We start from the raw sequence: 26,131 nt of genomic DNA on the forward strand, positions 1-26,131 counted from the left end.
TGCTTGTTTTTTTACTGACAAGATTTATGGATCTTTTAAAATCAGATATGAAATAGCATTCTATGATGGGGTATTACGAATTAAAAAACCCAGAGATTGCGTACCTACTAAATACTAGGCACTGAATTAGGTACTTTATATTTATGATCTCATAATCCTCAAATAAGTAATTTGGGTTTGGTATGATTGTCATCTTCATTTTATAAACAAAACAGATGAACAAGTTCACTGACTTGCCCCTAATCACAAAGCTAAGAAGCGGTGGGACAGGATAAGTCAATTCTGGAAAACCATACCCTACCAAAATAACAACTAACTTTAACAATACTCAATTTAAGATTTGAAATTTTCTTTTACTTAGTTCACTATTTTGGATCTTCATAACAAATTGATGTTTATCTACATTGTCAGAGCACTGGACCACCATGTGAATTTATTCAGACACTTTTGTATCAAAGACAGCTATGGTAAGGCGTATTAGCCTATATTTCTTCATTTTTTCTGTCAACGGAGGGAAGAAGAGTAAGAGTGGTCAGATCTATGGCAGAACTGTGTATTGTGTATGTCATTTGTTAAAAACTACCTTAAAGTTTTATCTTTACAGATGACTAGCCTAGAGAAGGGAAGTAAAAGGCAGTTATTTTTGTTTGATATGTCACAAATGAAAAATAAATTAGAATCACCTCTTTCAAACATACAAATCCGATCTCTTTCGTTCAATTTAGGTAGATTTTAATAGAGTATACACAAAAAGCTAGAAACATATATTTTTTTATTTGTTTGTCTGAATGGTTAAAAAAAAAAGCCACATAGAGTAGCATACTTATCAACCAAATAATTTAGCTTTAAGAAATCAGCAATTCATCAGTGCTCTAAATAAGTCAAATTTGAATTTTGTGTCTTAAGATGTAATCCTCTAAGATTCAAAAGTGAATATTCAACACAATCAGAAAAACTAAGCGCATTTTCTCCTTTAATGGAGAAATGATAGATCAATATGTGTTTTAGTGGGGAAGTAGAAACATTAATAAAGGCTATAGGACCAGGCAATGTATAATCTATTTCAACAGAATATAGGGCTTCAAACACTTAAAAGCAGATTTAACTTCACAGTTGTTTTTTTTCTTCACTTTACTTTGATACTTTTTCTCTTTTCTCAGGTGGTTCTATATACAAGTTATATAGAATTCAAACAAACGAAACTATATGTAACTTATAATTCATGAACTCTACAAACATGTCTTGATTCCCCCTCTAGTCAACTTTTTTTTTTAATTCCTGTATGCTCCTATAAGTGAATAAAAAGAAAAGTTTATACTTACTAGAAAGAACAGTTGTAAGGAAAATGTAGTCCGAAAAGGATATGAGTCCACATTCTCCAAGGGTATAGAATATACTGCCTTCATCAGCAAATTTTTCTCGTTCCTGGGCAATTTTCTATTAAACGTATGGGTCCCACAAAAAGATAAAAAGAAGATATAGCAGAATAAAAACACAAATAGTTAGAGATGAATCGCCATTTATGTGACAGTTTTATGCTATGTATCGATAAGCATTTCTCTGATGGCCATTCCAAATTAATGGATCCTTTACAGTTTTTAAGATGATTAAAATTGTACGACAAAAGATGATTTTGTTGGTTTCAACACTGGCTTAATATGAACACTAGAAAATAATTTTAATTTTATGAACTGCTATTTGACATACACTGACCCACTTTAGGACTGGTTTTGTTTCCTGGGTTTAAAAATAATCCACCTGAATTGCTGAATCACTACCTTGTACACCTGAAACTAATATAACACAGTATATTAACTATACTAGAATTAAAATAAAAACTTCAAAAAGTAAAAAAACAAAATTAAAAACAATCCACCTTTTTCTGTAGAGACATATGAAGTAGGAAAAAAAAAAACAAAAAACAAAAAAAATGCAATCAGTATAATTTGCCCAAATGAAGTCACCTAATTGCCCAAGAAAAACTATACTACTCGTGATCAGAAATGAAGAGGTAAGCAGCTATTTTCAAGGCCCACACAAATGCTCAGAAAACTAATTTCTGAAATACTAAATTTACTTTTTACCTGAAGACCCTCAAGAATCTTAGGTTTGGAACGTAGGACAGTTTGCAGAGCAAACAGCTCCTCTGAAAGATAATGGCAAATCAGACATGCACACTAAGATTTAGGCATGATTTAATTTAGTTGTATTTACTAATACCTTGCTGGAGGCTCCTAAGTTTCAGCTATTTGACGAAATTCTCCTATAACTTAGATTTTATTCTAAGTATATATTCATTTTCTTTAATCTACAAAACTCACAAAGAGTTAATTCTCAGCCTTAGTAACAGCCTGTTTGGCAAGTAAGTCATCTCCTCCTGTGTGTTTAAGCAAAGCTACCTGTTTTTTGAATTCCTAGCCAAATGATAAACTTAGTGGTGACACTGAAGATATTTTCAAAAACTGAAAAGGATCCACCAAAGAGTTAGGGTTGGAACTAATTTCCATAAGTTCTGGACCAACTAAAGATATTCAAGGAATTATTCTGAGTACCAAAAATAGAAATAGGTTTTAAGAACCCAAACCAACAAAGAGCAGTCAAAGTAATAATGTCATGCAAGCACAAAATAAGAAGCAGCATTGCAAGCATAACCTCAGGAGGAGTATCATGAAAACTAAACCAACAAGCACCACCACACCAGCATCCAGGTATACAACTATCCAATAGGTTACCTCTGTCTAGTGAAGATGCCACCATACACCACAAAGGAAAGAAAACTTGTTAACCAATTGAAAATACAAGAACCAAATGAATCATCATGATCTTTTCAATAAACCTATCCAAAATAGCCCCTACTGGGTATTTGCTTATTTGTATAAAACAGTAAGCATAATCAGGTAAAAAGTCCATAGTTGAATGCTAACCAAGCAATGAGGTTCTGACGGCACGTTCTAGTTAGGACTTCTTTGACTTATCTGAGGTGGACAGAAAGCATGGTCCTGTTTGACAGCATTTAGAGATTATATCTTTGAACTGACAACAAAAATGAGCATATAGTCCAAAGTGTTCAAACTAAGGTTAGATCTCATATCACACCTGATCTTCTACCAAGAGATTGAATACAAATTTCAGACGAAAAAAAAACTTCTGGAAGAGAACTAGAGCAGCAAAGCCTTTCACTGGGAAGTTAACATTTTAATTTATCAAAAAAGGGAAACAAATGGATTACATTTTTCATAGTATCCAAGGTACCGTAAAAATAATGTATGTGAATAAGAAAAAATTTAAAAAAAGAGAATAGGCTCCCAAAGGCATAACATTACTAACTAGAATAAACATACATGAAAGCTGAGTACTTTGCATTATGTAATGATTATACAGAGAGACTGTAATAAGCCAATAAATAAATATTGGAATCCAGAAGTTGAGACACACAAAAGTCTAAAGACAGAGAGAGTGAAAAGAGGCAGCTAAGACAAAGAAGTATATCTAACATTTTTTCTAACAATCATCTGAGCTATGCTGCTGTTCAGAAGATGTCAAAAAGATAAGTCTAATTCTGTTGGTAATTTTTAATTTTGATATAATTTCAAACTTAGAAAAGTAGAAAGATCGATATAAGAAATTACATACTTTTTTCCTTGTACACTTTTTACTCAGATTCACCACGAATATATATATTACCTTAGTTGCTTTATCATTTTATGTAAATATTTTTTTATCTCTGCAACTTCAATACACATGCCCCTTTACATTTAAATATTTCACCATATACTTCCTGTAAACAAAGACTTTCCCTTACATACTATAGTATAAGTTTAATAAACCAGGATATTTAATACTGATACATACTATTATCTAGTCTTTTTTAAAATCCAGTCTTTTAAATTGTTAACTATTTCAATAATTTCCTTTGTAACTATTTTTGCCCCAGCCAAGATGCAAATCCAACATTCATAAGTGGCATTAGTTGTCATGTCTCTTTAACCAAAACAGCTTTTTTGCCCTTGTTTTTTCTTTTGAAGGTTTATTATTTTTGATTGTAGTAAAATTTATGTAACACAAATTCACCATTTTAACCATACAGTATGTGGGTCTTTGGGTTTCACTTCTTTCACATAACATGTTTTCTAGGTTCATCTATGTTGAAGCATCAATTAGTACTTCATTTCTTTTAATCAGCAAATAATATTCCATTGTATATGTACCATGAGTTGTTTATCCATTCATCCACTAAAGGATATTTGGGTTGTTTCAAGCTCTTGACTATTGAAAACAGTGCTACTATGAACATTCATGTGCAAGTATTTGTTCGACTATCTGCTTTCAATTCTTTTGGGTATATGCCTAGGAATGGAACTGCTGAGTCATATCATAATTCTAGGCCAAATGTTTCTCAGAGCAGCTGCACCATTTTAAATTTCTACTACCAGTGTACAAAGGTTCCGATTTCTCTACACCATCATCAACACTTATTTTCCTTTTTTAAAAAAATTATAGCCAGGGCACCTGGGTGGCTCAGTCAGTTAAGTATCTGCCTTTGGTTCCTGTCACGATCTCAGGGTCCTGGGATTAGACCTGCATTGGGTCTCTCTCTCTACCTCTGCCCTATGCCACCACCTCATCTCTCTCATGCTAATAAATAAAATCTTTTTTTAAAACTACAGCCATTCTAGTGGGTGTAAAGTGGTATTTCATTGTTGTTTGATTTACATTTCCCTAGTGCTTTATAGTGTTAAGCATGTTTCATGTTTTTGTTGGCCATTTGTGTATCTTCTTTGGAGAAAGGTCTATTCAAATCCTTTGCCTATGTTTTGAATTGGGTTATTTGTCCTTTTGTTACTGAGTTGTAGAAGTTCTTTATATTTGCTTTTCTTTTTTTTTAGTTGTTTATATATTCTATATACAAAACCTGTATCAGGTATGATTCGCAAATGTTTTCTCCATTCTGTGCATTGTCTTTCTACTACCTTGATAATGTCCTTTGATACACGAAATGTCTAAATATTGATGAAGTTCAATTTGCTTGTGCTTTTGATGTAATATCATAAGACTCTACCACCAAATCCAAGGTTATAAAGATTTCTCCTGCGTTTCCTCTAACAGTTTGGTAGTTTTAACTTTTATATTTAGGTTATTGATCCACTTTAATTTTTGTATGTAATGTGAAGTAGGTATCCGACTTCATCTTTTGCATGTGAATATCCAGTTGACTCCCACACTATTTGTGGAAGAGGCTATTCACCACAGAATGGTCTTCACACTTTGTTGAAAATCAATGGTCTATAAATATATGGGTTTATTTCTGGGGTCTCAATCTCATTCCATTGATATATATGTATGTCTATTTTCTGCCAATACCATACTGTTTGTTTTTATAATTTTTAAAAATCATAGTAAAATATACATAAAATTTTTTAAAGTGTAAAACTCAGTGGTAGTAAGTATATTCACACTATCACCACTATCTAGTTCCAGAACTTCACAGGATCACCACTATATAGTTCCAGAACTTTTTCATCACCCCATTTGGAAACCCCTTCCAAAGGGTCACACTCCATGCCCCCCTTCTTCTAGCCACTTATCTATTTTCTGTCTCTATGAAGTCACCTAGATATTTCATATAAATGGAACCAAACCTAATTATTTTCTTAGTAGGCTACTTTGCAGATAACAATTAACACCTCAAGTTTACAGGAATCTAGTCTGAATTAATACTAAGCTTCGGTGTGCCTGGGTGGTTCAGTTGGTTAAGCTCTGCCTTTGGCTCAGGTCCTGGAATTGAGCTCCACATTGGGCTCCCTGCTCGGCGGGGAATCTGCTTCTCCCTCTCCCCCTGCTTGTGTTCTTATTCTCACTCAGTTGCTCACTCTCTCTCACATAAATCAATGAAATTTTAAAAAAACACAACTTAGTTTCAATAGTGTTAAAACAAATTCTGCTCATGTTTATATTTTCATAAATTATATTATACAGTATTCCCATTAACATAGATTTATAATTATTATTTTATGCATTTATTTGTCTTTTAAATCACACACACAAAAAAGGAGTTAAAAACCCAAAATATGAGATGCCTGGGTGGCTCAGAGGTTGAGCATCTGCCTTTGGCTCAGGGTGAGATCCCAGGTCTGGGGATCGAGTCTTACATCAGGCTCCCTGCGAGGAGCCTGCTTCTTCTTCTGCCTATGTCTCTCCCTCTCTCTCTGTCTCATGAATAAATATTTTTAAAAAGACAAAATGTAATCACACTGGCTTTTATTTACCTGTGTTGTTATGTTTACTGGTGTCATCTGTTCATACAGATTCAAGTTACTATCTAGTTTCCTTTCATTTCAGCCTTTAAGGACTTGCAATATTGCAATAGCCCCCCCCCCTTTTTTGGTAGGGTTGGTCTACTAGCCACAAACTCCCTACTTTCACAATTCTTTGTCTAAGTTTTTGACAGTTGGATTATAATGTATCTCAGGGTAGATATCTGGAAATTTATCCTAGTGTAGATTGACATATTTCATTAATTTATTTGCAAAGTTCTCAGTCATTGTTTCTTCAAATACTACTCTCTTCTCTTTCTCCTTGCCTTCTAGGATTCCTATCATACATATGTTGGTACACTTAATGTCACAAAGGTATCTTAAACTCTGTTCAGTTTTCTTCTTTTTCTCTGTTTCTCACATTGGAGAATATTAACTGACCTATCTTCAAGTTCATGGATTCTTTTTTACTGACTGTTCAAATTGGCTGTTAGACCGCTTTGGTGAAATTCTCCTTTTGGCTATTGTACTTTTCAGTTTCAGTTTTCACTTGAAAGTTTTTTGAAATTTCTCTTGGTTGATATTTTCTCATGTTTCCTTTGAGTTCTTTGCCTCTGGTTCCTTTTAGGCCACTGAATATACTTAAGATAATGGATTTAAAGTCTATAGTAAGTATAATGTCTGAGCTTTCTCAAGGATAGTCCCTATTCCTTTTTTTCCTGTGAAATGGCACATTCTTTATTCTAGGAAAGCAAAATTTGTTGTTGAAAACTTGACATTTTGTGTATTATAATGTGGTAACTCTGGAAGCCATATTCTCCCTCTCCTCAGGGTTTGCTGCTGCTGCTTGTGTGAGTTATAATTATTTCTTCAGTGACTTTCCTAAATTATTTTTGTAAATACTGTATGCTTTGTCAAGCAAGATCACTCAAGTCTCTGTTCCATTACCTGAGTGGTCACCTAGTGATTTGACGGAGATTTCCCTAAATTCCTGGAGCCAAAGATGTATATGTGGGAATACTCTCCAGGTCTTTACAGGTTGGCTCTGTGTTGGGGATTCTTTCAATGCTTAGCCACTGTTTAAGAATCTGCCTTTGCCTTCACTTCTTTCTTGCACAGAAGCTAAAAGGTAGCCAGAGGTGAAAGTTTAGGGTCTGCTAAGGTTCTTCTAGGTATTCGTCCAGCTCTGGACATGGAAGGTCTTCCAGATTCCTCAGTGTATGATGGAGCACTTCAAAGTCCTTGTTCTCACTATCTCCAGCTACAGGCTCTTCATTTTCCAGGCTTTTGGGTTTATTTGCTGCTTGTCTCAGGCTGCTGTGGCTAGTACATTTACCTTTAAATGCTTTTGGCAAATGCCACTTGGGAGGCCACCCCAGGTCTCAGAAAGTTCTAATGTAGGCAAAACAAAGGCAAGCTAGCAAGCTGATTCCTCATTGATCAGACAAGTCAATGCCCACATACATATTCTCCAAGAACAAGGTCTGCACTGCTCACTCTGGTACAAGCAAGCTGTACCAGAAATGGGAGACACAATCGTTATGGCTGTCATTGTGCTGAGGAGTGGGGAAATTGTCATCAAGTAACACCACAACCTTATTTTACCAAATTTCAGCATCTTCTTTCTTCTTTAAGCACTCCTCTGGTTGTTTTAAGTCTTTGCTTAGATTCCAGAGATCTGAAAAAGTTGATTGATGATTTTGCCAACTTACCAACTGTCTACTGGAGAGGTGTAGTTTTGAAGTTAACCTACTCTGCCATTTGCTCTCTCTTTGTACTTTTTGACCTTGAAAAACTTGAAAAGTGAATTATACTAAAGAATATCCCTCAATTTAAATTAGGCGGAAGCTTTCTCGTAATTACATTCATATCTGTCTATTATAAGCTAAGAATTCATATTGGTATCCTTAATTTCATTCTAATACTGTGGGGTACAACACAGTCTTATCCCTTACATACATGTTATTCCCCTCTCCAATAGGGAGAAAACTGGTTCCCATTATCCTCAATATATTTACTCATTTGCTTAAACTGAGAATCTACAGAGTAATTTCACAATTGTTAATCATGTCATCTAGACTTCAATATGTTTTAAGTAAAATCTATTTTCAGTAAAATGCACAAATCTAATATACAAAATAATGAGTTTTATAAGTATATATATATATATCTATATATCTGAGTAACCCACATTCCCATGAAGACATAGAACATTTCCACTGGAAACATTTCCATTGTTTCTTTTATGCTCCTCTACAGTTAATTCTCAATGTATTTTTATACCATTGATTGGTTCTACCTCTTTTGGAAGTTCCTTATAAATGGTATCACCAGTATATACTCTTAGGTGTACAGCTTCTTTAGCTCAGCACAATGTTGAGGAGAATCATTCATACTGTATTTTTCAGTAATTCATTCATTTTCATTGCAGAGAAGTATACTACTCTCAATAAAAGTGAAATAATTATAACTTTTATATAATCATAATGCACACATATTATTCATTCCTTAATGTATAAACACAGGTGTTTTGAGTTTTTGGCTATTTTGACTTGCCTCAAAGTTGCTGTACCTTTTTTACTCACATCATCAATGCATGAGAGTTCCAGTCACTCCACTTCATTGCCAACATTTATGTTGCCAGTCTTTTTAATTTTAGCCATTTGAGTGGGTAGGTAGTGTCACCTCATTGTGGTTCTGTTATACATTTCCTTGCTGGCCAATCTTATTGAGCACTATTTATTGGAAATTACGTATTTGCAAAATCCAAGTCTTTTGCCCATTTTTAATTGGGTTCTTTTTCTTTCTTTTAATTACTAATTATCATATGTCCTGGGTATAAGACTCTTTTTTCATGGAGTCTGACCTGGGTAGCCTAGTGAATCTTGCCTGCTGTTCTGCATGTTCTTATGTAGACCTTGTTTCCTTATGGAATGAATCAGGGTTGGTCTGTATGACCAACAAAAGATAGCTTAAGTCATAATGTGTGACTTCTGAGTCTGTTATAAAAGGTACATTGCTCTGTTGGAGGGAAGCTAGCTGTCATTTGAACAGAGGCAGGACTATGGAGAGCCTACAGGGAGAGGATCTGAGGCCTCCCAAAAAGAGTCAGTAGAAGATATTTTAGTGAGCCACCTTCAAAATGAATTTTCCATCCTCAGCCAAGCCAGATGGCTAAGGCTTTAGCGAACCTCTGACTGCAACCTCATAAAAAAAAAAGTCTGAGTCAGAACCATCTAGACAAATTGCTCCCAAATTCCTTATGCACAGAAAACTTAAGTGACAAGAAATGATTATTATTGTTTTAAGCCACTAAGCTTTGGATTTGTTACTTAGCAACAGATAACAAATATAGTCAGATACATGTATTAAAAATATTTTCTGCTTGTTTGTGGCTTATAATTTCTATTTTATGTTAACAATGAAAAGTTTTACATTTTCATGAAGTCTAATTGATTTTTTCCTTTATGGTTATTGTTTTTTATATGCTAATAATTTTTTGCCTCTCTTTAGTCCATAAAAATCGTCTCATATTTGCTTTTAGAAGCCTTATCATAGATTTTATATTTAGGTCTATGATCTATTCCAAGTAAATTGTGTGTATAGTGAGGGAAGGGGTAAGTTTTATTTTTTTTTAAATATAAATTTGTTGAAAACAAATGATTCCTTTCTCCATTTAACTATTTTGGCACTTTTGTTAAAAATTAATTTACCAATTTACCAAAAGTGTGGCTACTTTTTCTATATTTTCTGATTTGAGTAGTCCATTTTCTTTTGAAGGTCTTTTGATTACTTACAAAATGTCTGTATTCCAAAGTACAAATAAACATGAAATTATCTGAATGGTTGAAAAGGTAGCTTAAGATTGTGCATGACATGCATTTGAGGTCATGGTTTAGGCTTAGCCTCCTTCACTATTCCATAATGTAAAGTGTGTGGAGATAATAAAGATGTCAACGAACATACCTTCAATTGTATATTGATTAAGAATTACTACTGGAACATATCTCCAGAGGGACTATATAGTAACACCTTACAATGCTATTTTAGTGTGATTTTTCTCCAGGAAGGCATCTCTTTCTCTACTGCCTTACATGGAATATGTCCATGTTTGCAACCCTCAGTCCTCTCAAAGAGAAAATATTTCTATTAGTGCAGCTATATATGAGATCTCTGCTGAATTGAGTAGAATGATAGGAAAGAGAAGCCAAAGAAGGCCAAAGTGCTCCATATAAGAAAAAGATGAAGACATCTGAAAGATACAGAAGGAAAAAGGACCCTAGAAAGGTGAACAAAAAAAGGAGGGGACGTGACAAGGATAGAAAGTATCAAAGTCAGGAAAAACAGGAAAGAGAAAACATGTATGCACATATGTATAATGTGTTTAAGAGAAAGAACAGAGAATGTGTATGTTTTGCAATTGCTCCTTAAAAATGAGAATGATATTCAAAGAGGATTTTTAAATTAACCATACTATACAGTATACTTTGTGCAATGTTATCTTCTAATTCGTTCTTAAAGGTCTACATTGTTCTTCCATGCTTCTGGAGTTGTGGTAGGGATAGCAGGAGAGAGAGAGAGAGAGAGAGAGAGAGAGGGAAGTCATGTGTATGTTTTCCAAGGCACCAACTTGTCAAAGAGTGGCACAAGTGCATTTAAGATTCACCTAATTATTAACCCTAAGAATTTATAAGTGGGTTGAGTATCCACAACTCCAAAGGTGATTCTTAAAAAATTCATGACATTAATCAAATATACCAAAACTGCCATAAAACTATCAAATTTGATTTCTCAATTTTTTTTTAAAGCTAGGAGAAGAATCAAATAAATACATCAAAATTTGAGAGGAAATGAGAGTTACTACAAAACCAATTTTTAGACATTTGGTTTTATATGACTGTTTCTTAGCTGGCCTTTATAAATCAAAGGCCTGATTCTACCATAAATAATATCCTCAAACCAACTAGCCATGGCACATAGGGAACTGTGAAAATATAGATATTTGAGTTTGATATTGATAAAATTTTGAGAGTCCCAAAGTATGGTGAAAATGGAAAAATCTAGATTCAAGGAAGGAAAGTGAAGGGAAGATTTTTCATTATTTTTTCTTACCCCCAGATCTTATCAATGTTTAATCCTGCAAACTGAGAATGTGAAGTTAAATGTTTCTTCACTTAATATTTTGAATAATGTTGAATCCTTGACTAAGTTTTAAGTCATTCTTTTCCCCTAGGCAAATATCATTTGTATACTTCAAGGATGAAATGGGGGCACATTCCAAGGAAAACGTAATTTTCCTTAGCAGATTGATAATAATGTTCACTTTCTCTATCTCAGAGGTAGTTATTTATATCTTTTGTTACTAATGAAATTTATATCATACTAATGAACATTTATAATGTATTTTTACTAGGAAAATCTATCATAAAGATTTGTATTTAATTCAATGAAAGTAATACATTCAATGTAGAAAATAAACATCAAATCAAAAGGAAGAAATTTCTGCATATAAAAGTCAAAAGAAGTAGAATATAGGGGCACCCTGGGTGGCTCAGTGGTTTAGTGCTGCCTTCGGTCCAGGGCCTGATCCTGGGAGATCCAGGATTGAGTCCCATGTCAGGCTCCCTGCATGGAGCCTGCTTCTTCCTCTGCCTATGTCTCTGCCTCTCTCTGTGTCTCTCATGAATAAATAAAAACTTGAAAAAAAAAGTAGAATATATTTCAAATGTATTGTAAGGCCATGTAATGTGAGATTAATATATTAAAATATAAATTTAGCAAAAAAATTTATAGTAAGGGTCTAGGAGAAACTTGCTTTCATCTTAAAGTTCACAAGGTAATATTTAGCAATACTTCAGTATATATGCTGAAAATGAACAGCAGCAGGTATTTTAAAAAGAAATAGTAACTGCTGATACCTTCCAGACCATTATGCTATTTCATTATTGTTATTTTTTAAAATATAGTACACATACAGTGTTATATTAGTTCCAGATGTACAACATAGTGCTTCAACAATTCTATACATATTTAGCACTCTTAAAAGTTACATATAAAATTCTAGTCCAATCACTTAAATCTCTGACATTAAGGCTGAAATGTAGAAATGCAGGTCAATTGAACAGAAGAGCTTTTCTACTAAATTTACTGACAAATATTACTCCTTTTAAAGAACAAAATTACGTAAAATATTTCAAAGCACTGTGCTCACTGACTTAAATAAGGGAGATTTAACTGTTTTACTATTCATTTATATGACCTAGCTTAAGATCTTATGTTTTGACATTATATGTTCTCATTCATTTGGGGAATATAAATAATAGTGAAAGGGAAAATAAGGGAAGGGAGAAGAAATGTGTGGGAAATATCAGAAAGGGAGACAGAACGTTAAGACTGCTAACTCTGGGAAACGAACTAGGGGTGGTAGAAGGGGAGGAGGGCGGGGGGTGGGAGTGAATGGGTGACGGGCACTGGGTGTTATTCTGTATGTTAGTAAATTGAACACCAATAAAAATAAATAAATAAATAAATAAATAAATAAATAAAAAAGAAAAAAAAAAGATCTTATGTTTTGAGATTGAAACCACAATTACAGACTCACTATCATAAAACATTCAAATTACTGAACTCAAGTCAAAACAAATAAATAACCTCATATGGTCCTGTTACTGACCTCAACTGCATCATATCCTGAATCTTTTTATTTTTAGGTAAACAGAAACACTTAATTAGAAACTTAAAGCAAATCATATCCTATACATGTGTAAGTGTTATACTTCTCAGTGAGTCTAAAAGTGAACTGAGCAGCTTAGTCAGTTAAATGTCCAACTCTTGGACTGGCTCAGGCCATGATCTCGGGGTCGACAGATCAAGCCCCACAATGGACTCCCTGCTCAGTGGGAAGTCTGCTTCTTTTCTCCTTCTCTCTGCCCCTCACTCTGCTTATGCACATACATAGTCTCTCTCTAAAATAAATAAGTCTTGGGCAGCCCAGGTGGCTCAGCGGTTTAGTGCTGCCCTTGGCCCAAGGTGTGATCCTGGAGACCCGGGACTGAGTCCCACGTTGGGCTCCCTGCATGGAGCCTGCTTCTCCCTCTGCCTGTGTCTCCGCCTCTTTCTCTCTGTGTGTCTCTTATGAATAAATAAATAAAATCTTAAAAAAAAAATCTTAAAAAAAAAAACTGTTTTACCAGGATGGTTTTGTGCTAAAGCATCTATGCTATGGTTTCTGACAAATCATATAAACTTATATAACACTGCCAAAGCTGCAGGTGCCGTTAGGAGCCTTAGGACTGGGAATTCCAGTCATGATTCTAATTCATTTAATACTCACTGTGCTCAATGAACTTTAACAGGGTTGATAAACATAGGGCCAGTAATTTTGCCTTTGAGGACTAACTAGATGAAGCCAAAGAGAAAATCATATCTAGGAGTTTAATCTCATTATTTATTCTAGTTAATATTCACTTTTCAAGTTCTATAGTTCAAAATAAACTTTCTATCAAATAGTAGTTGATGGACTATGGCAGCAAAATAGGTGCTAATATATTATCTAGAATCTCAAATCTTCTCTGGTTTATAGAAAAATCTGATAAAGAACATAGCTTTACTATTTAAATTAAGAGGTCATCCTTTATGAGACTAAGATAATTGGATTGCTTTAATATTAACATTTCCCCAGATGACTGATATACATTTCAAAGTCTAACTAAATCCCTTAAGAAATATTTGAGGTTGTCTTCAAAAGCAAAAGTAATGATAATAATATGCTTCTTTCAGAAAATGCAATTTTGGCCTATCATTTCCAAATAATGAACAATATTTCTACCTAAGGTTGGGGTTAGGGCACGGAGGGGAAGAGTGTTAGAGAAAATTCAGCAATTTTCCCATGCAATTAATGCTTCATACTTCATTATTTAGTTGGTGCATAGATGCCAAAGCCTTGGTAAGATATCCATCTTAAACAATCACAGTATTCCCAATCAAACAGAAAATGTTGCACAGTTAAAATACATATTCTTCTTTCCCCGTCTCATACCTGAACTTGCAGAAAGGTAGAATTTGAGGATATGTCAGATAAAAGTAAATTGAGAAGTTTCTAATTTAAAGTAGTGTAGGACTTCTCCTGACTCAGAGTTTGCAACCTTTTTGAAGGTAACAGAGCATCTGAGGTAGACAAACAGAAATGACTGTGCAACAAACTGTGGAAGGTGAATGCTTAAGATACTATAAATTTCACGCTGCCAGAAAGCCATTCTCTTTTCAGTCCCAATTCTAACCACTTTAGCTCTGAGAATAACTCCAAATACTTATCATGCAAATGTTTTCCTAGTTTGTTAACTAGATGGTTATAGAGAAAATGGACACAAATGAAGATGCTTTAAAAAAGAGTGGAAGATTTGATTCAAGCAATGATAAAAATTTGAAAGTCTTCTGGAATAACATTCACTTCAAGGAAGTGATACAACATTATTGAAGGGATTTAAGTCTTTAGTATCTGATGAGGTATTATCAAAACCCGAGAAGGGGAAAACTGTCAACTCTATTATTTCTTACCACATTATGCCTGAATACTCACTTCGAAGCAGCCCTTGGTGGGAGAGTCTATGCTGTACCATTATTGGTTTGCTACCTAAACCTAAGAATTTAATTTTGAACTTTGGCCATTCAAATCAATCAGTGCTGAAAAGAAGTGTCATGGGCTCAGCAGTAGTCTTGGTTTCAGTCACATGGCTTATAAAAGGCTTCCCTGTTACTTCATGGAAAAGCCACCTCAAATACAAATTTTGAAAAGTTAGTCAATATAGCATTTCACTGTATCCCATTTGGAAAAAATTATTAAAAGAAAAAGATCACATCATAAAAACTGAGAGTTTCACTCTGAGGATCACCAACCATTCCACATTGTGCTAACAACAACTACTATCTCCCAGGAAGCCCTTTAGATGAAGAATTTTTAAATAATTTTGAACTCTAACTCTTATAGGTATCCTTTGAACACCACTGACAGTTAAAGATATATCAAAAATTTTAAAGTTATACTTTGCATATTTCATGCCAAGCACTGTGCTAAGCATTTGAATTATACACCTCTTTGAGTCTTCACTGCAGTCCTATGAGGTAGGTAATACCACTATCTGTACTTTACAAATGAGAAAACTGAAGTTCAGAGAAATTAAATAAATAGCCCAGGTAACAATGCTATAAAATGGCAGAACAGGTCATGGTTTGACTCCAGAACCATGATATGTTGTTATATTGTATAAATGCAGAGAAATTACTTGTAACTTCTGAAATTGTTAATGGGGATTGAATATTTTCATGGCAAAACAAGAGTTAAACTATTCTTAAATATTAATCCTGGGGCTTAGCTTATATCAGCTCAGTTATCTAGAAGAGGAAAGTATAGCTAACAATGTAGGTGCACAATGTACTTTTATGCCTTGACTTGTTCATAGGCATACTTTCATCATTTTGAAAATGAGTATCACTTCAAGAATGTAATGGTTCTTTAATCCTCTTCTTAATTAATAAATGTTAGACTAACCTGTAATTGGAAAAGTTTTTAAGTTTGGAACTTTAAAATATGCATCACGGCAAAGACAAATATGCAAAGCAAAAGCTATCCTCACACATTCTCTGTAACCAAAGATTATCAATAGATGTTTAGGCTAAGTCCATTTTTACTGGAACAGAAGAAATAAAATGTTTGAGTATCTTTCACTTTGTGTAATTTCAAAACATGTTAGAGTATTTGTGCTAAAATAATGAGAAAAAGGAAGTTATTTGGAACCAAGTCTTCTCATGTCAAAATGAATTTCAAATCTTGTTTCATTATGGAAAAGTGAAATATGAAGGTGTAAGAAACATAATGTTTAATCATGTTTATGCTTTCAAATCAACAATGATAGATTTGATTGGGTTCAGTTGACCCTAAGTTAAAAAAAAACAGAATCTAAAATAAAAGTGTATCTAAAGACATTTAAGAGGTGTCTGAATATTTGAGGCAACCAAGTAAACTACACCCTCCTTGGGAGCACTTAATGATTATATTATCAGTTCTTTTTTCAACCTGAATAATCAAACACATGAATTAAATTGACATACTTTAGTAGTGGTGGAACTCAGAGACTGGAAAGAGACATTATGGATACTCCTCACAGCAATATAATTAAGTATTTCACACCATTCATAAGCTGCATCTGAACAGCTCTATGCTACCAGAAAAACAAAATGATTTCAGCCTTTCCACAGGCAACAGGAACTTGGCATGCAAAGGACAAATCCCTGTTAAGAAAGCAAGCAAGAAAGCCCTCTTCTATAAAGTAACTGCTCATTGACCTTTGGAAGCTTAAAGCATTTATACTAGTGTCACCAAAATGAGTGATATTTATAGTGATATAAACAATCTCCCACTAGCTAGTCTGTGAAAATAAAGTTTATTATTTTCAACAAAAAGCTTATTAACAAGATATCCTTAATAATATACTAAAACTTGATTCTGAACCCTTACTCAGCAAAGGATATCACCTTTGATAGTGGAAGTTTAAAGAAGACTGGTGCTCTTTTGTCAAACATGATGGCTGACTACCCAATGCTGCAGTTTCCAAAGACTTCTAAGCACTTAACCAATTCCCACCTCTATTTCTCTTCTCATTCTCTAAAGGGACAACTACTAGGTGAGGCAAGTAATTTTAAATTTTCAAGCCTTAAACCATACAATTATCAAAGGAAAGAGTTTTTAGATGCCTCCTACAAACTGTCCTGCCACAATTATAGAAGTGGAAGTAGCTTTCCTCAATCACAGGTGTTAAATATCTTATCTGATTTACTCTCCTTAACATTATGCATATAGCTGTGCCATGGCTGTTCTAAAACAGATTTTCCAGGCTTAGAAACATTGATACTGAGATTATCAATAAATTATTTTGGCATAATTATTAAAGTATTTGTTGGTCTGTTTCAAAATGTAGTTAAATGCAGAAGATAATCAACTGCACCAGTAACAGGATAATTGGTTTGGTAAGCAGGCTACTAAAAATATAGTCCATTTTTTTAAAAAAGGAAGCACAGGAAAAATGCTATATAAAAATAAAGAGCACATTGTGATCTCATTATAGCATTAATTATTTTAAAATAAGAGATATGGTAATTTAGTTTATGTTTCTATTAGAATACAGGAATAATGTCTTTTTTTAAATGAATAAATTTTAAAAATTTATAAATTATAATTAAAGAGTCTAAGTCTTCAAAGATCAATTTAAATAGTACTTCTTAGGTTAGTCCTTGAAATTCTCCTTTGCCAGATTACAACCTATATATTCTCGTTCATGATTTTCCAAGTTAAAGTTGTTGATTAGCTCAAAAAAGCAAAATAATGAAGTCTTTCTAAATGTTCCAGTTGTTTCCTGTTATGCCAATTTTTTTAACAGAGTGTAAAAAAATCTGTTTTTTTACGTATTTATCATGTTGAGAAATTTCAAAAGAAAAAAGATTAATTTTCACTTGAAATTACTGTTGCCTCACCATTCCTGTTACAGTTTAACTAGGAACATGACATCCCGACTAAGACTAGTTAAACCCAATTTAACCGAGTATCCCTTATACAACAGAGTGGTAACGGTTTCTTGATCTTTTCTGTGACACATAAAGTTAAAACTTCTTTTTAAATCATGCTACATATTATATTTTCAAGTACCAGTGCAGTGTTGGAATTGTCATATTAAAGATAAAATATGTTAATTTAAAGTGACAGGAATTGAATCATTCTGAAAGGCACAGGGGAAGGACATGAGCATGCACTGAACTTTTGTCCCTGAAGCATTACTATGGATTTTGGAATATTAATTATTTTAAAGCACATGCTGCTGAGTCGGTACCTGCCAGAAATCCTGATCAGAAGATGAGAAAAAGAAAAAAAATGGACATTGTTTGATTACATGAACAAAAACTCCAAAATCAAACATACATGTAACAAAGTATTATAACATATAAGGACTAATTTAGATCTGTAACAAAATCACTGAACACCCGGAAACAGGAAGTGAGGAATACACAGAAATGTTTTATATATTATCTGCTAGGTACAATAAAACAAACACTCCAACATCTCAATTCCTAACCTCCCCTAAATGAAACACACAATTGTATAAAAACTTCATAAGACTATAAACACACATACACACATGAATAATAATCTGTAATCTGTTTCTTAAAGAAAAGGGAAAGCAAACATTTCATTTTTGTCATGAGAGGTCAAAGCATTTCTTTAATTAAGGTTTCCTACTAGGATGTCTCACAGATATAATATTTTTAAAATTCATGGCAAATTTGTTGCTTTACCACCCATAATAAAATACAGGCAACCAAACTCAGATGAGTTTAAAGGGTTGGTAACTACTCTAAGAAAGAGTTCAGAATGACTACTTAGAAATAGGTCTCCTGCAAAATGATGTTGCACAAATAATTAGTATTCATATTCATGATAAAAATCATAGGGGATGGCATTTGATGAAACAGTGTAGCTTAGCTGATTTAGCTGGGCACAGCACTCCAAAATATCTTCACTTATCAAATGGGTTTAAAGGTATTTTTTTCAACAAATAAACTTCATTGGATGTGAAATACAATTCAACCCAAACTTACCATACTTCTCAAAACAAGCTTAGCAGCATGATAAAAGTTCTTGACTGAGAAATATATGCTATTAGCAATTTACAAACCAAAGGCTGGGTTTGATGTGATAGAGACCCAGAGTATTTTACAACACGGGGGTGAGATGAATCACTGTGAACAAAGGACAGCTCAGATATGAGAAAACAAATCAGAGATCTCTTCAGCTCATGGACTATTTAATCCTAGTCAATTGCTCCATATAGAGAACCCAAGGAAATTTTTATACTGATATAACTGGCATGGAGAGAGCAATTAGGCAGAGGAGATGCTATTATGCAGTATTTCAAACAAACCAAGAGGATAATATATATGATAGCAGCTAACTCCTTTTATAAATTGAGTTATCAACTCAAAGTCATGGAAAGTAGCTATAATTTGTAGAGCCAGATATTTTACCACATTGTCATGATTTTATTGAGAAGGTAACTGATATCTTAAATGGTCTCTTGGCCAAGGTTACCTATTAAGTATGAGGCAGAGCCCATATATGAATATAGGATTGTCATATCCAAAGTCACACTCTTTTCATTCTGTGCTATTACATACTAAGAAGTACAGCAATCCATAATATATTTTTCATACTCAAGTTCAGCATACTTATAATATCTACTAATTATTTACACATAGTTGTCAAATACTTAAGATGTTCAAGATGGAAATCCCTTGGAAAATATTTCAGACACAGAAACCAGATTTTCTTAGGGATGTGGTGCGTTATAAAAGAACTAAATTTGCTAATTTGTAAGAAGAGAGAAAACTGAGAAAATGGCTTAAAAATTATTTAGAGAACTTTGGATGGGAAAGAACAAAGATGAAAAAATAGACTAAAAGTAAAACATAAAACTGCAACAGGTGTCAAAGGATTTCTTGAAATGCTGAATCAGAGTGTTGAGTTCCTTGGTAATGCAATTATGATCTAAACTACATTTGTTTGTTTAAAGACTAACTATAATAAGAGGCCCTATTCAAATGATGCTACATTTAACACAAAACCAATCAATATTTGAGAGCAAGTTTAGTTTTTAACAGAAACATTATCTACTCTAGTATCTAGATGACAATGAGCCAAGATCTAATTTTTCAAATATAGACGACAGTGCGCACTTTAAGAGATCATTTCAATAAAAAGAAAAGACACAGCATTTTTCAAAATGCCTGCTCATGTTCGTGGCATATGAGAAAACAATAGAGCAAATAAAATGAAGTTGAAATTCTGATTCCTAAATTTAAGTGTTAAAATTTGTATATTCTTTATATTTTCTTCCTTTAAAAATACTATGTAGTTTCTCAGGTTAATAGGAATTTCTAGCTGTACTTTATCAAAGCAGAAAAAATGAACTTCAACATGCTTAGCAAAAAGAGAATGAAATATCAAGGATTTTTTTGTTTGTTTTTTGTGGGGTTTTTGCACAAATGGCAGCAAGGTATTAAAATAAAATAACTACTTGACAAGAGAAATTTCTATTTACAAATAGATCATATAGACAAATCATTTAGATATATGAATAAGATACCACAGTGCTTAAGACGGTAGAGTGTGAAGTCAGATTACAAACTTGGAATCATGCCTCTTGCACTTACTACCTACATGATCTTATGTCAAAAAAAATAATAAAGTTAATTTTTATGTATTTTCTTATGTGTAAAATGATGAATAAAGTAGTAAGCTATCTAAAAGTGTGGCTGTGTGGATTAAATGAGTTATATTTAAGTACATTGTCTAAAAGTGTGGCTGTGTGGATTAAATGAGTTATATGTAAGTACTTAAAACAATGTGTAGGGGTGCCTGTTTGACTCAGTCCGTAAACTATGCAACTCTTGATCTTGGGGTTGTGAGTTCAAGCCCCACACTGCACATGGAACCAAAATCAAAAAACAAAATATAGTGTAGTATGTAATATAACACTCAAAAGGCTTCAATATTCTTCTTTGTCATATAGTTATTATTGGTAATGATTCCTGCAAGAGACAAAGAGAGCTAAGTATTTTTCATTTAGAAAGTTTACTTTAAATCGAAAAAATAAACCACCGACAACCAATGAGTGAATATGTTAATGTGGTTTTTTAAAAGGACTAAATCTTCAGCCCTAAAATATGTGAATATAAAATATTTGTGGAGAACTTCGGGCTTCCAAGAATTACAGGTTCTCTGTTGTCTGAAAGTTTGCTTTATACCATTCCTGTCCTATGAAAGCCTATGCCCGTATCTGTTTTTAGTAACAGAGAAACATCCAAAGAGGATTTTTGCTTTTATGAAAATGGTAATAGCTTCTTTGCTTTATGTTGTTTCAGCTTAATGAAACCTTCCATAGCAATGCTCTACTTTTAGTGGGGGAAATCTGTGCATTCTCTTGCAATCTGCTATACTTTTTTCAAAGCAAAAATTTCCCTATTATAAAAGAAAGACAACACAGGTGATATATTCTACTGTAAAGAAGGGACTCGTAGGGCAAATAAAAACATAGAAACAGGGCAGCCTGGGTGGGTCAGCAGTTTAGCGCCACCTTCAGCCCAGGGTGTGTGATCCTGGAGACCTGGGATCAAGTCCCACGTCAGGCTCTCTGCATGGAGCCTGCTTCTCCCTCTGCCTGTGTCTCTGCCTCTCTCTCTCCTCTCTGTGTTTCTCATGAATAAATAAAATCTTTATTTTTTTTTAATTTTTATTTATTTGTGATAGTCACAGAGAGAGAAAGAGAATGAGGCAGAGACACAGGCAGAGGGAGAAGCAGGCTCCATGCACCGGGAGCCCGACGTGGGATTCGATCCCGGGTCTCCAGGATCGCGCCCTGGGCCAAAAGCAGGCGCCAAACCGCTGCGCCACCCAGGGATCCCTAAAATCTTTAAAAAAAACATAAAAACATGGCATAAAAATTTACAATTGTCTATATATTTGTATCTATTAACAGAAAAATCTGAAACAATATATCCATTCACCAAGAAATTAGACTTGAGTAGTTTCAAGTCTTTGGAAGCCAAAAGAAAGAATGATAAATGTGCCGAGTGAAAGCTGCAGAGTTCATAACATCATAAACTGCTATATAAATATGTGCAAAATTAAAATAGTTCAAATAAATGTGAAAATTCATCAAACTCTTGTCCCATGTGATTTTAGTCTCGCTTCTCTCCTAATTTACATTTCCTTGATCTACAATACATTTCACTCATAGAAGACAGGCAAACCCTTACGTAATTTACTATGAATGTCAAGAAGTAATACTGTACTTGTCCTTATTCTGAACTAAGATCTTATCTATGATATGAAATAAATAAACAACTCAAAGTACTAAGAGTATTTGTTATAGGGGAAAATGTGCTCACATTCCTCTTGGGGAACCAAGACTTCCCCTTAAGGAGAATAGCTTTTTAAAGCTCATTTATCAAAATTTTTAAAGAACTTTTTTTTACCTAGTAAGCATTAAAAGCATTTGGTTATAGTAAAGCTTTGATCTTTAACTATGGCTCCCATCTTTTTTTCCTAATGATATTTTTTTCTGTTACAATCACTGTAATCAGTACTTTTCTTTCTAGGCTTTGACCATACTTTTACCTCTTTCACCTGAATGTGGACAATGTCTTTTTGTTGTTGTTGTTATTGACAATGTGATTTTAATTTGATATAAAAATATTTTCTCTGTTCCATGTGAACAAATATTCTTGTAGGTATCATAAAAGAGATAGGAATAAAACACACATTAACTCTTTCTTCCAAACTGGAGAGATTCTAAGGGAACAGTAAATATAAATAACGAAAACACAGTCCAGAGGCATGCTTTCTGAAATATCCAGGGAGTGGCTGAGGGTAAAGGGAATTTGATAAGGAAAAAAGATTTTTAAAAATCTATCTTCTGAAAAAGAAATACATGGTGGAATAATAACAATGAACAATTTAGTTTCAATGGGCAATTCATTGTTACTTGAAAAAGATTATGAACTTTATAAAGTTTTTAGAAGTGAGAAGAGGATTATGTCAAAACTCTGGAATACAGGTATTCTTGATTAAGAAACAATTTTGCCTAGACTATGCAGTTTTCTACTATAATTTTTTTAAAAATGGTGATGTTTGGTCCAGAGAGTATCGTCTATTACATACAACAGGAACAGAAAATCCTAAACAATTTCTATCTTTGATATGCTGAGGGGAAAAAAGGAGGGCTAAGAGAAACAGGAAAACCAAGGGTATAACCACATGGGATAAGCCACACCAATAAATAACAGCAACTAAGTCATTAAATGAAAGAAATATTTGACGATTATGCAACATAAATGCTCCATTTAGAAATGATACTTTATGTTATTACGTGATTAAAAGATTAAACCCAGAAAAAAATAGAGGTTTTCATTAAAGAAATAATCTAAACTTCATGAAGTAACTGCATTAATAAGTCATAAGGAGAATCCACGGACATTGCAGGAGGAGGGTGCATTTTAAAAAATCTATGATATACTATGCTAAAACAAAAGTCAGAATGTATTTTGTATTATCAGTAGATACTTTTGAAATGCATAAATGATGTAAGTGCCAATAATAATGTATTTCATGACTTTTCTACAAAGGAAATTGCTACTGTAAAGGATTAGTGTACATTAACATTAGATAGAGATGGGCTCTGGAAAATTATCCTCCCCCAAATTCAAAAGCTGTTTAACCTAATTCAGTTTCACTATTAGTTGAACTAGGAATGTTACATTTACTTAAGGGCATTTTCTAGTCAAACAGAAAAGATGATAGGCACCAAAACAAGAACTAACTATCCAATTATTTCTCAGTATCAGTTGGGCCTTCTTTGCTATTTTGCATCTAGAGATTGCATGAAATTCAAACACAAATGAGAAAACACCCTAAAATGATACTATTTCTACATATGTTCTTGCTTTCAATGACAAAAAGGTTAAAGTATAGTTCAATTAGAAGACAATAAAATGAGGCAGTGTTTCCTACTGGTCAAATGATGCATCTAAGTAGATTATAACTAGTTTATCTTTCAAGTTAAAACAAGTGAGAAAAAATGACCCATTTAAAAATCAAAGCAAGCTTAAAAGGAAATTCCTCTAGGTTATTAGCTTTGGACTAAATTTCTGGCCATCTTGCATAAAATTTACTATAGTTACTACACAAATCTGTTTTTTTCAAGAGGAAAATTGTCTTTGGATTTATATACTCTGGAAACTGCTACTTAAGAATGAAAATAATCTGGGAGAACAAGAGACATGAAGATCTAAAGGAAAATTATAGGATCAACAGTTGAATAAGCGTTGATCCTTATCACAAATATCAAGTGAAGGACTTTATACACAGCAAAAATCCCTGGAAAAACTTCTAAACTGATTAAACCCTGAATGTTGTACTCCTCATTATACAAGGTTTAAAATAGCACAGACACTACTTTCTTAAACTTCATATGAAATAAAAGACTATTCATAAAGACATAAACTAGAGGTGAACTCAGATAAAAATCCTATTTAAGAAGCATAACCTTCATTCCAAATCTAGACTTCAGGATATATTTGATGGAAATTAATACAATATTTAAATGAAGTACCGGCAAAAGGACTAAATATGCATATCATAACATGGATGAAAGGAAAATCTGTGCACTCTTTGCTAGGGGACAAGCTGGCTGGCTCAGTTCCATACCTCCTATGCATGTCTGCCATTTTTCTATTCTCTTTCAGAACCTGTTCCCCTGGTACCATAAAGTCTACTTTCATATGCCTGAATTGCAGTATGACTCATATAGTTATACTTTCAAACACTATACATTGGGATCCCTAAATCCTGCCTTTCCTATTTCCATTTCAGAATTTTATACTTCAGAGCCCAAACATTTGCACTACAATCTGTCACAAAGTCTGCCTTCCAAACAAAGAAGTACTGGTGTTTTGGTCTCTACAGGAAGGTGCATGCTCAAATACTTCAATGTTTTATTGCAGTTTACTTATGTTATAAAAATAAGTGGAAATAAGAAAAAAGCAAATGACACTCATTAATGATAGAATATAGAGAGCTCATAAATTGAATACAATTGAAACAAAGGTGGAACTCAAGGGTCATGCCCAAAGCTGCATTATTTTTAACATCCAGTGAACAGTTATAGGTTGAAATGAAAAAATTAAAGAGCTTATATGAAACATGAGTGGACCACTAGAGATTTTATATTTGGGAGACCCCAGCGAATGGAAATTCCCCTATAACGTGTAAATTTGCTATTCAACTTACACATATTCAACTTCTTTATGTGTTGTCAGGTTTATATACATACACGTGTATAATAGAGAACAGAATTCTCATGCTACTCTGAATTCCTTCAGGGACCAAAAACTGATTTGTTGGCTGATATTGCTATAACATATTACTGATTTACTGAGTCATATCTCCAAGGAATACAGGATTGATTAGTTGATTTTTTCATGTCATCAAATGTTTATTGGTCTCCTCCTGTATGCCAGACAAATGCTGGACTCTGAGTGACACAAAGACAGATAAAACAGGGGCCTGACTTGCCAGATTCTGAAATCAGACCTTGACATGAGAGCCTGTGGTAACTCTTCACATGGTTATGGTACTTGATTATACATGAAGCAGATACCAAGGATCAAAGAGATGTGGCTATCCCAAAGCAGAGCCAGCTCTGAACCTGTCTCCTAACATTCTAGTTCAATGCTCTTTTTGATCATTTTTCTTTTAGAATATGTGACTTTAAAAGAAGATACAGATGTTAGCAATGGGCCATCTGAATGGGAAAGGTAATTGTTAGGCCAGAAGCCTTGACTGAGAGTTCTCAACTCTTAAGGTGGCCACTCACTCTTTCCACTTGTACAAAAGATCTTATTAGCATCTCTATCTTCACCTTACGAGTACATAGAGTTATGTAATGATGCAGGATTGAGGTACTCCTGCAAGAGCAGTTTCTGCTAACCCTGACTCCACCCATTTAGAACCTCTTTGTGATCCTGCCTTTTCCAGCCACTGCATGATTTTCCTTCTGATTTCCTTCTCCTTAAGCTTTGGAGAGCCATCCCTGGCTCTCTCTTCTTTCTGATGTGCTTTCTTCCTCCTCTTTAAAATTGACCTTTTACTTTTCTTTCTGACCCTGTGTAATATTTTCTTTTTCTTTTGGTAGAAGTCAGCCTGAAAGGGAAAAACATGTTTAATGGACTGCCTTGAGATAATAAAATCTAAAGTTTCATTTTCTATACTTAAG

At 33.7% G+C, this 26,131-nt stretch overlaps 1 protein-coding gene across 11 annotated transcripts in view; it reads right to left on the reverse strand.

Annotated features, from left to right (window-relative positions):
• MICU1 (mitochondrial calcium uptake 1) overlaps positions 1-26,131 on the reverse strand; it is a 248,921-nt gene that overhangs the window by 110,528 nt on the left and 112,262 nt on the right. For 8 of the 11 annotated variants that reach the window (XR_013377818.1, XM_077894920.1, XM_077894916.1 and 5 more), the window contains 2 exons: positions 25,885-26,058; positions 1,323-1,437 (listed from right to left, as the gene is read on the reverse strand). Coding sequence is in view for 8 of the 11 variants with exons in the window: in XM_077894920.1 (XP_077751046.1) it covers positions 1,323-1,437; positions 25,885-26,058 (289 nt within the window). In the remaining 3 variants the exon portion in view is untranslated. Of the gene's footprint in view, positions 1-1,322; positions 1,438-8,839; positions 9,073-9,120; positions 9,211-25,884; positions 26,059-26,131 lie in introns of those variants that run through there. The other 3 variants (XM_077894922.1, XM_077894923.1, XM_077894918.1) reach the window with 3 other exon arrangements.

This window comes from Canis aureus, chromosome 4 (genome assembly GCF_053574225.1).
Source record: "Canis aureus isolate CA01 chromosome 4, VMU_Caureus_v.1.0, whole genome shotgun sequence".
NCBI lineage: Eukaryota > Metazoa > Chordata > Mammalia > Carnivora > Canidae > Canis > Canis aureus.